At 44.0% G+C, this 15,926-nt stretch overlaps 1 protein-coding gene across 4 annotated transcripts; it reads right to left on the bottom strand.

Annotated features, from left to right (window-relative positions):
- Positions 1–242: 242 nt before the first annotated feature.
- RAB5B (RAB5B, member RAS oncogene family) lies at positions 243–15,901 on the bottom strand. 4 transcript variants are annotated; one of them, XM_019742356.3, is made up of 7 exons: positions 15,755–15,835; positions 6,511–6,630; positions 5,410–5,672; positions 4,197–4,348; positions 3,813–3,935; positions 3,162–3,255; positions 243–2,830 (listed from the first exon to the last, which is right to left on the bottom strand). In XM_019742356.3, exons 3-7 carry the CDS (start codon positions 5,570–5,572, stop codon positions 2,715–2,717), a joined length of 648 nt encoding a protein of 215 aa, XP_019597915.1. In that variant the 5' UTR covers positions 5,573–5,672; positions 6,511–6,630; positions 15,755–15,835; the 3' UTR covers positions 243–2,714. The 4 variants fall into 4 exon arrangements, with proteins under 4 accessions (XP_019597915.1, XP_074181685.1, XP_019597914.1 ...); XM_074325584.2 differs by having other exon boundaries at positions 15,554–15,766; XM_019742355.3 differs by lacking the exon at positions 6,511–6,630 and having other exon boundaries at positions 15,755–15,901.
- Positions 15,902–15,926: the final 25 nt, after the last annotated feature.

Below are 15,926 nucleotides of genomic sequence, written 5' to 3'. Positions count from 1 at the left end.
TGGTCGTATTTGATGAGCTCTCTAGTGGCCGGGGGAATAGGAATGATTAAACAGCAATAAAGGGGCTATTTTCCAAATTGGGTTATCTCACTATTAGAGCAAAGATAAAAGGGAATAAGGAAGCACCAAGATGCATGGGACAGTGTGTTTCTGATTCAATAAAACATCATTGGGTGCCCTTTCTTCCAAATTTCTAGTATCTGACAGACAAATTAAAAAAAAGAAACAACACTCCAATACACTTTTCTTTTTTTTTTTTCCTTTTTTACTTACATTAAATATATCGGTAAATCAGCAGTCGCATTGTTACCACGATTGTTATGTTGGAAGAGGAAGAAATGAGGAAAAAGGCAAATGCTTTCTTAGAAGAAAAAAAAAGAGGGACCTCTCCCCCCTCCCAAAAAAAAAAACTGATCAGAAGAAAAAAATGAAGACCTAGGAAATAGAAACTAAGATCCCCAAGCTCAAAGGAAAGCAGAAGAGCTGGTAGGCAGTAGAAGGAAGGCAGCAGATAGACCCAGAAGCTAAGGCCATTCCTGTTCCTAAGGGGCAGGAGAGGGGAGAAGAAGCCTGGAGAAATGGTTTCCCAGCCCCAAGGCAATGAAACATCTTCACTCCTGCTCCACGGGAAAAGCTGCACAGAGAAAGAACTTCATTTCTAAGAGACTTAAGAGAGCCATCCTCGTTCTTCCACTTGTAAGGATGCACTGGGTACTGTTGGGGGCTGGTGGGTGCTGGAAAAGGAAAGGGAAACTGTATGTGTATTTCAGGGCCATGGGAACTAAGGCTGCCCCTGGAAAAAGAAGGGAATTGAGGCCTAAGTGGAAAAACCTAAGCTGGGTCCTTCAGAATCTCAGCTTCATGGATTTCTCAGCTCCTCTGGGGCAGAAGGAAGTCTACAAGCCAAAAGGGCAGAAAGTTTCCAATCCTGGGTCACTGAGGCCTTTCCTATCTCACTTTCACTAATTTCCCCAAAACTCTAGGCTAGAACAAGGAGTTTAGAGTTCTCTCTTGTCTTGATGGCTTCCCAAAGACATCCTAAAATACCTAATGAGGGATGTGAAGAGAGGCTAGATTTAGAAAGGACCAATGGCATCTGGTGATATGAGACAGTTGTGAGGGACCTTCAGTGCCAGTTGTTCTCTGTCCACAGGAACAGGTATTATGATATGAGGGGGCCACAAGTAGATCTCTGTGGTGCGAGCCCCTAGTGGTATATGGATTAAACCACTGGTTGCATGGGAGATGGATACAGGGACAAGTATAGAGGGACTACACTGAAAATACTAACAAAGGAGAAAAGAAATAGGGCCTGATGGGAGGTGGGGGGACAGAACAGACTGTACAGTGGGAATAAAGATCATACCTATTTACAGGGAAATATTAAAGACATGGTAATGGGTGGATCACATTGAACATGAACCCTGGGAAAGGAGAGAAAACTCCTCTCTTTTGCCTGACTCCTCTTTACCCCCTACCATGGCCTGTGCTGAGACCACTCTCCATTTGTTTCAGTTAATTCTGCAGGAAAGGCAAACCTATACCCAGAGCTAGACTGGCAAGAATATAGGTTAAGAATCAGAGTTGGATGAAGTTAGCAGTGGAGATTGGGCTTGAGTAGCTGCCACTGGTAGTTTTCTACAGTACCTCCCAAAACCTCATATAACCTTGGATTCCATTTAATTATAAAGGTGAGAGGGCAGGTAAATCAATTGAAACCCCCATAAAACATGTATCCCAACTGAACTACCATCAATTAAAGTGCAAACTGCAGGGGGATATAGTGGCTGGGGCTGAGGCCATCTAAAGGCCGGAGAGAAAAAAAATGCATATGTATAAATTAGAGGATGGGTATCAGAAACTGGTCCCTCCTCCAATTAGATCACAGCAGAGCCAAAGATGCAGGCAACCAGTGAAGATTCTTTGGAGGACTCTGGGGTCAGGAGTCTCCCCCACTACAGGGGGAGAAGCCACCTAGGAGGTGGAGTGAAGGCAAGCTAGGCCTTGGAAGGGTTCCAGGGCCACAGAAGATACCGCACCTCCACCTCCACCTCCCTCCGCCCAGTTAGCTAACAACACGCCTCCCACCTGGTGCCTGAGAGCTTGCCTTCCCATTCGCACTCCACCTAGAAACACCCTCCACAAGACCAACTCATGGATACTACAGTGTTTTTAAATATGAGAAAACCAAAAAGGAAATGTTTCCTTACTCCCTTCTGCTCTGAGCCTAACTCTTCCCCAGGGCCCTTATTGTGACTGAACTGGAAACCTCCTTCCTCAGTTCCTGGGTTTACCACCTTCTCCATCCTGGGGAGAGGAGGAAAAGGAGATCAAGAACAGGGATTGACCAAAAGCAGAAGGGGAAGGGCAGAAGACAAAAAAAATGTTTTCTGAAAAAATGGGGAGGAGGAAAGATAAGTAGGTCACTGTCCTGCACCTATAGTACAAAGTGAAGAAAGTTTGTTTTGGAAGGTAAGTCCTGGGGGACCTGACCCTCAAGCCCCAGAGTAGGGGTAGGAGGCCAGTGGCAACAGCTGCCTGGTGTTGGTTGCTGAAGCGTTAAAAAGTGCCATGACGGAGCTGTCAGGAGGCAGCCCTTGGGAGCCAGGGCTCAGTGTGCTGTTACCGTAGGGGCTGTGTGCTGAGGGGTGGGGAAGGAGGTTATTTCTTAGCTCTCGTGCTAGCTCCATATTTGTTTGCTGCTAGCCACCCCCTCAGTTGCTACAACACTGGCTCTTGTTCTGCTGGGACTGCTCGTGGAGATCCACACCTCGGCTTCGGCCTGCTGCACCCCCCAGATTCTGGGGTTCACTCTTTGGCAACTTCTTAGCTAGAGATAAAAAGAGAAGGGAACAAAGTATGGCAGATGTTACTCATCCCCCCAAAAAAGATTATTGGGTGAGGGAGAAGTAGGACAAAGAGGAAATATGAGACATTAAAGAATGTTCTAAAGAGGGGAGGGTTCACTGTGAACTACATTAAAGATGAGGGGGCTCAAGCTGCAGCTAAAGGATGGAGGTCACAATGAAAAGTTCAAGTATTTCTATACCCCAAGTTTTCACAAGAGGAGACACTCCCAACTATCGTTATGACTTGGGTTAGTGATCTTGCCTAGAGGTAAGGGAAAAACACAGGAAGACCTCAGGCTGCTCTGACCTTACCTATTGCCAGGAAGAGATCGTTCACGTTCATAGCTGTCTTGGCTGAAGTCTCCATAAACAATAAGCTGTTGTCATCTGCATACGCCTGGGCCTCCTGCAAGAGGTGGGGTGTGGTGGGGCTAAGAACGCAGGGTAGGAACAAGTATTGCCTTTCCACTCCTATGTAGCACCAGAGCTAGGCCATATCCTAGGTTCCTTCCCCTTAATTACCCCTCAGAGCCAGCTGGCCCTGGACCCATATTCTGGTGACAACTCCCTCAAGGATAGCTCATGGTCTACACCACTTAATGCAACAAACAGAGATAGGAATCTTAATTACAAGAGAGACAGTAAGCTGGGTGGGGGCCTTTGGGTTCTAACACTTGAATAGTCCCTTACCTCATTTCAATTGCTCCCTCCTTCCTGTTTTCACACTGGTACCCCCACAGCTGATACTCTCTACCCCTCTGCTCTAGAATTTTCTTCTGACTCCTCTAAAATCTCCTGGTTGTCATAAAGGTCACAGTGTCACTTTATTTAACATGGTGCAGAACTGGGAAATGAGATGACGAATGTCCTCAGATGAGGTTTCCAGAGAGGGTAGATTTGGACAAAAAGAGGTCCCAAGCACAGGGCAAGTGTGTTAGGGAGGGACTCTATGGGCCACCTTACTTCATACTCCACCATGCGCTTGTTGGCCAGGTCAGCTTTGTTCCCTGCCAAGGCAATAACGATGCTAGGACTGGCCTGTCGCTGGAGCTCCTTTACCCATGTCTTCGCTCGGGCGAAGGTTTCCTATGAAAATATGAGGAAGAAAATGGGTGGGCTGGAGTGACTGCCAATCCAGGCCCGTCACCTTCAAAACCCAGTCCTCTGCAGGCGGCTTTCCCTCACTGAACCCACCCGTCTCTGATAATTCATTATGCTGTCTTCTCAGCACTTGGAAGTATATATAATCTGTATTCTTATTTTACTATATCAAGAACCTGATTTCTTTCCCCCACCTAATTTAATTCCTATAGATAAACACAAAGATAACCTTCTCAGCCCACTTACCTGATTAGTAATGTCATAAACCACAATGGCAGCTTGGGCACCTCGGTAGTACATGGGGGCCAAGCTATGGTATCGCTCCTGCCCAGCTGTGTCCCAGATCTCAAACTTGACTGTTGTGTCATCTAGGCAAACAGACTGGGTGAGGAAGGCCGCTGTGGATGAGAGAATGGAGAAGTTGTGAGAGGATGAATGGGAACGTCCCACCCCACTTCACAGTATCTCCACTCTGATTCTAAGACCAGTCACAACCCAGGCTATTCAGCTACAAGAAAAGGTTTAGCATTCTCCTCTTTCTATATAGATCCTGGAATCAGAATTAAGACCACTCTTGGCTAAGTCCTACCTACCAGAAGTTTCTCTTACTAAGGAATGCGCACATATCATAAATTACGAGGGACAGAAAGAAAGATAGAAATACCAGAGTCATCCCTCTTCTAAGCAAAACAGAATAAGAGATAATGACGGCGATAATAAGCTTCAGATAAAAGTCCCATCGAGAACTGATTAGAAGATTTTAAAGCTTAATGGGAGGTCCCATCGTTATCAATGTTATTTGGCTGTTACTTTTTCATAAATCTTTTGCTGGTCCCAGAACACATTTCCAAGATGTCAAGTAGTAACATCGCAGTTCTCATAAATGATCCTTTACTGAATTAGCACCCTATTTTGGGGTTAGTGGCATCGAGAAGGTAGCAAAGGTGGGAAAGGCAGATGCCCTTTATCTTTTGTATTTAGTTTCAGCCTGGTTTACCAGATGTGTGCATCAGAATCATCTAAGGAGCTTTTCCAAACACACATGCCCAGCCTCCAATACTAATCAGTAAATCCAGGGTAGGGCCCAGCATGCATAGGATGAAAATGCTCCCCAGATGATTTTCATGTGCATCTCTGATTACGAATCACCGCTCCAAACCAACGCTGCTGGAGCCGACCCTCAAATGGATTTCATTGGGATTAAGATGAGAGTGGGAGGAGGGAGACAGATGAAAAATTAGTGAGTTTATTGATACACAAAGGTCAACTTCTTGTAAGAAGCTCGAGGATGAATATATATACCTGCTTTTTGGCATTATAGCTGCCCCCCCCCCCCCCCCATTTTATAAAGAATTTTTATTCCAGGGAGCTAAGACAGCCAGCTTCAGAGTCAGGTCCCTAGATCTCCCTTCAAAAGCCATAGTAAGCATTGAATCTCTTCTTTCCCTGAGATACTTACCTCCAATGGTGCTCTCCTGGTACTCATGGAACTGCCCTTTGACAAAACGTAATACCAGGCTAGACTTCCCCACTGCAGATTCACCCAGCAGGACCAATTTGAACTGGCATATTTTGCTGGCCTGGGGCTGCCCATTGGGCCGGGCTGTGCTTCTGCTAGTCATGGCTAGATTATAAGAGTGGGAAAGGGTAGAGGGAAGGGGATGCCACAAAGCGGCAAAGGGGGAAGGGGGGAGGGGAGGGGACTTCCAGGCTTCAACAGTCCTGCAAGAAGAAAAGTGGTAAAATTAAACACAGGGTCATTTTAGCTACAATCACTTTTTAGACAAAGGATAGACTCTCTTTGTTTCTGTGCTCCTATGAGATTTAACGCTTATATTCATCCACCATTAAAAGGTTATACACTAAGAGGGTTCCAGGCAGCTGACACTGAGTAGTATAAGTGGGGAACAATAAGAATTACATCTGAAATAGTTTGCCCTACCATATAATATATAATCCCAAACTGCCAAGGAAGCTGAAATGAGAGACTGAAAACTGAGAGAAGTTTTTAATCTCTCATTAATTCCCCACCAGGCCTTTAAAGAATAGTAAATTGATCAACTTTTAGTTGTCCTGAAGAACACCGAGAGACACCAAGTACCCTAGATCCCCAGTATTTCCTTGGTATCCTGGGGCTGTTCTTTTTCTTCCCCTGCCCCTTTTGTCTAGTTTTCAAAATGAGAGATTCACTCTAGGGGTGTGGGCTAAATCACCCCTCCGAAGAGTAGAGAGGTGCTGTATCCTTCATATATGACCACTCTTCTTGACATTTCTGAAAATCTAACCAGGATCCAATTGCCAGAAAATCTATCCTTTCTCATTTCTGGTCAAAAGTGAGTAGAGAAACACAATCAGCTAACCACATTTGGTGTCAAGTCTTTCACTTTGCTTCTGCCACCTCTCTACATCTGAAAGTCTCTCAAGTCTAAGAGTCAGTAGGCTTGACCTGCTCTCAACTTGCAGCTGTCTTCCTGGTGCTTAGGGATTAGACTGCCCTCCACACTAAATGGACCTAACAGCTGTAACCCTCCAAAATAGAGGCAGAGAAAAAAAGGTGTACCTTCTAAACACATGCAGGAGTCTCCAGAGGATGGTGTAGGGGATAAGTCTTCAAGCAATAAATATTTGATGAAAAGAATAAACTGAACGACCTTTTCTACCTTCCAAGAGGCTAGGAAAGCTGGTGGTGGAGGAGGAGACAGAGAGAGAGAAGTTGGGATTTTGGGAGTGTCTAATCATCCAAACCTGAATATATTTCATCATCCTGACTCTGAGGGGAAAGGAATTATGAGATTCAAAGTAGAGTTAGTATGATCAGAGCATGCAAAACCTCTCTCTAAAACCTAAGCATTGCTTGGGGTGGCCAGATGGCTCAGTTGGTTAGAGCACAAGCTCTGAACAATAGGCTTGCTGGTTCGATACCTACATGGGCCAGTGAGCTACACCCACTGCAACTAGATTGAAGGCAACGAGCTGCTGGGGGGGGGCAGATGGCTCAGTTGGTTAGAGCGCGAACTCTCAACAACAAGGTTGCCGGTTCAATTCCCACATGGGATAGTGGGCTGCACCCCCCTGCAACTAAAGATTGAAAACAGTGCCTGGACTTGGAGCTGAGCTGCACCCTCCACAACTAGACTGAAGGACAATGACTTGGAACTGATGGGCCCTGGAGAAACACACTGTTCCCCAAATAAAAATTAAAAAAAAAAAAAAAAAAAACCCTAAGCATTGCTTGGGTTGTAGTTTGCGTGTTCAAATTAATCTTTCCCAAGGTTAATTCTAGTGACTCTACAAACATCATAGTCTATGGTATATGTAGGGAAATGTTTTGTCACTGTAGCAAGTTGCTTTGGAGTCAAATCAGGGTTAAAAATCTCTGCAATCCTAGTAAAGAGAGAAAAAGCATACAGGAGGTAGGCAGCGCAGAGGAACAAAGAATGTGGAGTCCAACTGACTGGGTTTATTTTACAGTTCTTACTAGCTGCGAAACTTTGGGCAAGTTACTACATCTTATCTGTGCACCCATTTCCTCATCTGTAAAATGGACAATAGCCTTATGAGCACCTACTTTTTAAGGTTGTTGTGAGGGTTGGATAACACAGATAGAGAACTTAAGTATTTGACATAAAGTGCTCAAATGAGATTATTAATATGAAAAAAAAATTTCTCTGCCTGATGCTTACCTTCCACCTTTATAAAATGGAAAAAATACCCACTTCATAGAGTGGCTGTGAGGATTAAGTGAAAGATGTATTTAGCATAGTGCTAATAAATAAGATAGGTACTGTTATTTAGTATCCCTCATTGACAGAAAGATCAATTTAGTATACTAAAGTATAATTCAGTACTTGTTATCTATATAGTCCCAAAAAGCAGCCATGATATGAAAAAGGTAGAGAAAAAACAAAAGTATAAAGAGAAAGTTAGCAGAGGAATGAGACAGAAGTGAGAACTCAGAAGAGTCCCAAAGCAGACTAGAGTGGAACAAATTACTCTGATCCTGCTGGGTGTTCTGTAGTCCCCGAGGCCAGTGAGTCCTAACAATCCAGATACACATGTGCCATTTTGTTAGGAAGTTTTCACTGGTCTCTGAGGAAATGATTAAAGATGATACAGAAAGTATTTTATAGAGCTAAATTTACTCATTTTAAGAGTTTCCGGGGCCAGCCCTGTGGCTCAGGTAGGTCACCGGTTCGATTCCCACATGGGCCAGTGAGCTGAGCCCTCTACAGTTAAGATTGTGAACAACAGCTCTCCCTGGAGCTGGGAGGCTGAGTGCTGCCGCCTGCCGCTGTGGGCTACCGTGGGCTACCGTGGGCTACCGTGAGCGGCCGGCAACCGGCAAGAGCTGCCGTGAGCCGCTATGAGCGGACCCGACCGATGACGGGTGACCGAGTGCCTGGGGGGATGGGGGATGGGCAAGGCTCATAAGACCAGCATGGGCCAGGGAGCTGTGTCCTACACAACTAGACTGAGAAACAACGGCTTGAACCTGAGTCGGGGGAGGAGAAGTTTCCTTTATAACAAAATTTTTAACTTTTCTTAGAATCAATTTTCTCTCAAAGGTAAATATATATATATATATATATATTTATGGGAAAACCTCTAAAGCCTATTGTGAAGAAAAAAAAAGTTGTACAACAAAAACACCTGGTTGGGTCCTATTTCTATAAAAGAAAACAAAATTCTGCATAGAAAAATGTATGGAAGGATACACACCCATCTGTTAACAGTAGTTACCTCTGAGGTGAATGGGATTGAGGAAAACGCTACGTGGAAGACTCAGATTTTTTTCATTCTACATAATTCTTTTTTAACAGGAAATATATATTTAAAAATAGTTTTCTAAACAACTTTTTTTTAAAAGTGCTTTAAAAAATGGTGTGTCGATAAGCTTTCCAAATATCCTTACTTGGAAAAATAAAACTGCCCCAATTTAAATTAATCAGTCTATGAAATCCAAAATTCTGGGAACCAGTACTCTAAGAATCAGTATTAATTAGCTTCTTAACCAATGTCAGTTCTTTAGCTGTTTTCATCCTCAAACCCTTAGAATAGTGTTTCTCAAACTGTGGCAGTAAGCCAGTAGTGACTATGATCAGTATATTAAAAAATAATAATAAGTGTACTGCAAATAATAAGGGTAGGACTCTGTGAAAATATTTCATGTGTGTGTATGTACATACACTGAATTATGATGTAAAATTTTTTAAAAAATGAGTTGTGATCAAAAAAGTTTTAAAAACACTGCTTTGGAGAGGGCTGACACTGAAAGATGGGTTAGTAGGGATGGGAGGAAGTCTCCTCTCTGGCCAGCCTATAGGCCGTGGTTAATTTTACTCCTAGATGAAATTAAGATGAGGGCTGAGTACAGCTCTCCAGGGGTCAGAGGATTCTCCAACCCTGCTACCAAAGTTATGGAGCAATTATGAAAATGGGAAGCCAAACTAAACAACAGGCTCTCCTGTGCAGTGGTAAGGGCTTTGGAATTGGGCAAACGTGAGTTTTATTCTCTGCTTTGCCAATTAACCCACTGCGATCTTAGGCTATTCACTCCCTTTCTGTTTCTGAGCCTCAGCTTCCTTATCTATAAGGATTGGAATGGAGGGGAGAAGTGAAAGCAAAGAGCAGAATATGAATTCAATTCCAAAGTTCTGGGTACATTTAAGAAAATTGTTTATCTTAGGGCTTCTCACCATCTGTGAGGATGAATTACTTTTAAAAACACGTTTATGTGGCACTTCATATACACTGTTTCATACAAAAAGAGGACAGGCCATCATAAAACTTTATACTTTAAAACAGATGACACCACAGGGGGAAAAAAAACTGCAGATGATAAGCTGATCAAGTTCTTTTAGATGACATACATACTGTTTCCCCTGAAAATAAGACCGAGGCTTATATTAATTTTTGCTCCAAAAGGCGCATTAGGGCTTATGTTCAGGGGATGTCACCCTGAAAAATCATGCTAGGGCTTATTTTCTGGTTAGGTCTTATTTTCAGGGAAACATGGTATATTACACTTTTAAGAAACAACAGCAAAGTTACTAGATTTTGCAACTTATTCTCTCACATTTTTATCTATTTCAAAGCATGTGATCCAAAGAGCAGAACACTAAGCTTCAACATTACTACTCCACAAAATGAAAACATGGGAGTTAGAATGGGCTGAATTCTCACGGGCAGATACATCACTCCAGGCCTGGGAAAACAGCAGGAGTTGGGGAAGTGTGAAAACAGGAAAGTCACAGACACACTCTGGGTTGCAAAGCCCTTGTCACTAACCCCAGAAGCTAAGTCAAGCCAGAGCTCAGACATGATCAGCAAACTTTCTTGCTACTAAGCAACTTTGGATTATCAGATATGGGTAACTACTGTGTTAGAAAAGACTACCTCCCACTCCAATGTGTCACCCTCAATATGTCCTACCTTCCTGTTCAATTGATGAGCTGCCCATCTCTGTGCCTTGATCTTTAATCCCAACATGTTTATAAGGGTATTGTTTTTTACGCAATACTCGTAGCTAGACTTTCAAAAGATCAGGGGTACAGAAATGAAATAATATGTATAAGATTCAATTGATTTCTCCCCTATTCTAATAGGTGGTGATTTTTTGCTAAGAGTTGACAGTGGGCAAATGATCCATTCAAAGGCAAAGAATAAATCATAGTCAACCAGTCAAGCGGTATGATGATTATTACCTTCAAACCTGAGGCAAAAAACCTGAGGCAAAAAAAGGGGAGAGGTTATTCTTTTAATCCTCTCAGTTCAGAACAGAACAAATCTGATTTAACTTCACTTAGAAGTGCAGCTCCACAAGAATGGTTTATCAAATGACCATTAACTAGGGAGGATTGAGGCTTGGCAATGACATCAGCCCAATGGGGAGGTGAAGGGGCAAGTTCCTTAGTGTGGGCAGCTCTCCCAGCAGCACAGGAAACTGTGAATAGGAAGGTTTCTCAGCCTGCCAATCCCAGCTAGAGCAAGACTCCATTCCTCAAGCCCCCTGCCACGTGGTAGCTTTGAGTCCCTATGCCAACTACATATGAGACTATCACTTATCAATAGAGACAGAGTTCCAAGTATATAGCCACTGGAGTCTAGCCCACTCCCAAATGTCAGCCCCATAAAGCCTGTTTGCCAGATAAGAGGCAAGTCTAGAAGTCATCTAGGCCAGTCTCTGTATTTTACAGGTGAAGAAACCAAGGCACATAAAATTAATGAACTTGCCAAGTGTTACCATGCAGATAGCTATCACACAGCTGCTTAGGAGCAAATCTCCTTCTAGCCAGTACTCCTGGTCAGGTTCTCTTGCTGCCGTGTTTACCCGAAAATAAGACCTAGCCGGACAATCAGCTCTAATGCATCTTTTGGAGCAAAAATTACTATAAGACCCGGTATTATATTATGTTATATAAGACCCAATCTTATATTATAGTAAAATAAGATCGGGTCTTTCATTAATTTTTGCTCCAAAAGATGCATTAGAGCTGACTGTCCGTCTAGGTCTTATTTTCAGGGAAACACAGTACTATTATACCACTATACTTAAGGAAGCAGGAGATGCTGAACTCTAAAGAGGACACCAGGACAGGAACAAGAGCTTAGATAGTTTCTACCTCTCTATTCAGTTTAGATAAGTACTTCCTTTGGGACTAAAAAGTTAGGACACCTAGGCCTTCCCTGGGAACTGGGATCCCGTCCCATATCCTTCTGACAAAAGGACTCATTATTATGCCTTTCTAGAAGGTCTTGACCAACCCCTGCCAGGATGGTTGAAATAAGCAATGTAATGGAAGGTGATAGGGAAATAAGTGGTAACTTTTGCAGGATTCTTTGGGCCTTGGAATTAATGTGAGAGATTTACTCAGTAAGATAGGACAGAAGCCAGTACATATCTTCAACTTTCCAACTTTGTTTAGACCCCAAATTACCAAAATCTTTAATTGAGAGTTCCACTATTTGGCTCAGCTCTTTCATTGTGTTCATCCAATGTCATCCAACGAGTCACTTCCCCCACCTTCTCTCTTGTATTTCCCTAAGAGGCAGAGCACATACTTATCTCTGTGAGCATGGTGTACAGCTCTCTATTATCGACCTGGGAAAGACTGGAATACCCTTCCCCACATTGTCGGCCTAGTAAACTCCTAATGTATCTTTTAAGGCCAAGCTCCAATGTCACCTTCTCTGTGAAATTGCATAATTACTCTCTCCCCCTAGCAATATTCATCACTGCTTCCTCTGTGATCCACAGTATTAAGACTGCTTTCCTATCACATCATTTATTACATCATGTGAGTTGTTTGTGTCTGTCTGCTCTGCTAAATTATGAACGTCTCAAAAAGTGTGACTTTTTTATGTGCAGAGCACAATGGCTGATCACTAGTAGGTGCTCATTAAATGCTCCCTAAATTAAGGCCAAAGCAATCCTGCTTCTCTCCTCTATCTACTCCTCACCCTTCATGCCATCTAGGGAGCCTCTTATTCAGTTCCATTTGGGAATGTTTTTAATAGGCTGCAGAGAACCAATTCTCACTCTGGCCTCTTTGTGATCTCCCTTGGATGGAGGGCCCCCTTAGGACCCAGCCCACAAGGTACTGTTGCAACTCACATGGGTTAACTGCTTTTCCTGTCACCCGTTACTATGCCTCAGATGGCCTAATCACACCCAATATGTGGCCCTCCCACCCTAGCGCTGAAGCAACTGTGGCTAAATACAAAGTTCCCTGAATTTTCAGTTGATGTTAAGTGTTCAAAAAACTTTGGGTCATTATCTCTATTAATTTCTGAACTTAAGAAACACAAATTAAAAAAAAAAAATATCATCACAGAGCTTGAGAACACTCTGAAAAAGTCCCCATTGTCCCTAAACAGAAGCTCCAACCTGGCCCAGAAATCTGCATAGACTTTGCTCACCTGGGTGGCTCTTTACTCAGCTCAGTTACTGCTCAGTCAATGACTAAACCTTTCCTAAAACACCCTTGGGAAGTGGGAGTGTATTGTGTGGGGTTTTAAGGTATCCTTCCTCCTAGAGGGCTGTTGCATTTCCTTATTTTAAGTTCATTGTCTCACACTTTGGTTACTTTCCAATCTGAAATGCCTTAAGAATAGGAGCTATATACACTTGCTTCTCCTACTCTATGCCTCCTGCAAAGGCAAATTCATATTGATGCATACAAACAGGAACACTTCAGAAGAGCAATCTTTGCTCCTGGGCAAAATAAGAGTTAGAAGATAACAACCCCTGACTTCACGGGCAATGAGAAAGCCCTCTTCTCCAAATATATTTTTGTAACTCCAGGTTTATGTTTGAAATTCTATATTGATAATTCCACTCCTTAGCTTGCTCTTATGAAACTTAAACCCCTGGAAGAATTAATACTTTAAGTGATTATTTGTTATTTATGCCTTAATATAGAGCAAATCATTTCTTAAAGGTAGGCTTTAATTAAGCGGAAGGTGCAAAAGACAATGGCAGTTTAGAAAGGATTAACAACACACACTCCTACAATTTTCTCTAGAACTGGCTTTGCAGAAGAGGAGATAAAAGCTCCTGGGGGGACAACAATTGAGGTTTCTGAGGGCACTGTACAAAGGCTGGGCACATTAGAAGGCTTCTAAAGCCAGTAAGGACAAATTCAATTAATAAGGTGGTAGTATGAAATGTCCCAGCTGAACTGAGGTTTAGAGGACAACCAATTTCAAATCCAGAGAAACTTGGAAGCTTCTCACAGAAAGACAGGCACAAGGGCCCCTTAGAATCATCATCATCTCTTGGGATAATGAAGGGACAGTCATAGAATCTAAACATGCAGAGACCATGAACCAGAAGATAGAGGTCTCAAATTCCTCATCTTAGCAGATGCCAAGAGTTCTTCCAAACAAAATGATTTACCTTAATGTTTATTTCCTGCCCATAAAAAAAAGTTTTGGCCAGATATGTGGGCATTTCCTAGGATACCCAGTGCACAACTGGGTGTATGTGTGTTTAAAAAGGTGAGGGATAACTCAGAGTACAGCACTGTGCTTGTCTGAATTTGATAGACGACAAAAAGAAATGTGAAAGGAGCACAGTAAGTAACAGAGTTATCACCTCAGAAGCGAAAACTGAATGAGAGACTAGAGCTTGCTGGGAACAGAATTGAAAATGAACTGAAATGAAAACAGAATTGCTTTTGGTGGCACATCCCCCAAAGCAAAGCAAGATTATTATGATCTGCTGTCTCTTATCTCTGACCTTTCTGGATGAACTATAATGAATGAGGTATGTGTAGGATTTACACTTTTTACACTTCTGTACAGCTTGAATATTTAAAAATATGTACATATTACTTCTGAAATTAAGAAGAAATGTAGTTACAAACTACAGTGGTATAAAAGGGAGGAAGTATAATAAGGGAAAATCCAATAAGCTCCAATCTATGGGGGACTAGGAAGGTTAGCAGACCATTAAAAACATATGGGAGGAGGGGACTCCTGTCTATCTTCTTTTTCTTTACTCACCCCCTTTCCCAAGTGCCTTACTGTTTGCTATTTCTATGGCACAGAAACATGGGCTCCTGAGAAGCAGACAAAGAACAGGGGTGATGCCAACCTTTTGGAATGGAATTTCTCTTCCCTAAATCTCTTCCTCAGTGATATCACCTCCTATTTCCAGGCTTGGTTCCACCTAACCATTACCTGCCTGGGAAATACCCAAGTCTAAGTCCCACAAAAGTTTCACCAACTATGGTCAGAAGATCTCTTGGTGGCTGGGGAATCCCTAAGCCCCTTTTTCTAGTGCAGATAATGAGATAGCTGACTCCCCACTTCTAGGTCAGATATGGTATCCACTATAGACCACATTATTCACTGGGAAAACAAACGAACATCCCCTAATCCAACTTCTTAGCTTTTTCACAGGACTGCACTCTAAACCAGCTGAGGCTGGTAAGAAGAAACAGAGACTGCACCCTAAACTAGCTGAGGCCAAGGGAAGGTATACAGGCTGAGTTTGGAAGAGCCAAAAGTCACAGAAAATAAATTGCTTTTGTCTTCATTGGCTTCCCTGGGTGTACTAAAAAAACTTCAAGTTACCACATCTCAACACTAATGGAAACAAAAGAGTGAGTCCTCCCAAGCCCCAGTGCCTCCAGCCCACCCTTGAGCATTCCCAGAAGCTCCCATAACTGATACCAGGCCCTCCTTCCATTTCCCCAACTATTTTAGCCTTGTAGATTAGGAAAGCTTTCTTCGTTTGCCTCAGTTCTCCCTCTCTGAACCCAAATCCCTCTCTCAGCTCGGCTCTGGGCTGGTTATTTTCATAATAGTCACTTTCCCTGAAAAAAGAATGCCTCTTACCCAACTAAGAACCCTTCTCCGGCCCTTCCCATTAAACATCTCGAGAGCCAGAGCCCAGCCCTCGATACTCTCGGGGCCGGGCGTCAGGACTGACCCCTCCGCACCTCCCGGCAGAGGGGCTTACCTCACCCGCTGCCCCAGCCCTTTCCCCCAGCTCCTCCCTTTCGGCGCAGCTCAATGAGGCCTGCCCCTGCCCTTACACCAGCCCCGGGCCTCGCGCGCAGGCCCCCAGTCTGGCCACCGGCAGAACCCGGACTCACCAACTTCGGGCTCCCAGCCCGCCTGGCCCCCTCCTCAGCGCCCCCATTAGGCCTGCCGGGGCCCGGCCCCCTTTTCCCCTCTCCAGTGGGCCACTCTAACCCCATCGCTGAGGCCCAGACCCGCCTCTGCCCTCAGGCCAGGCCGCTTTCCTCTCCCGGGCGCCTCCGCCCCTGCCCTTCTGGGCTCCATCAGCCCGGTACCTGGGGCTCCGTCTCCCCCGTCGGGCCCAAGCCTGTGTCGAACAGACAAACAGCCGCAGCTCAACCAAACCCTCCTGCCCCTCCTCCTCCTCCTCTTCGCCCTGGGGCGGGGGCCCCGGCCAATAGCACGATTACCCGCCTACCATCAAGGGTGGGTTCTGTGTGCACTGAT

This window comes from Rhinolophus sinicus, chromosome 1 (genome assembly GCF_057876585.1).
Source record: "Rhinolophus sinicus isolate RSI-liver-muscle chromosome 1, RSI-T2T, whole genome shotgun sequence".
Classification (NCBI taxonomy): Eukaryota; Metazoa; Chordata; class Mammalia; order Chiroptera; family Rhinolophidae; genus Rhinolophus; species Rhinolophus sinicus.
Note: the sequence above shows the minus strand (reverse complement) of the source record. Positions and strands in the feature narration are given on the sequence as shown.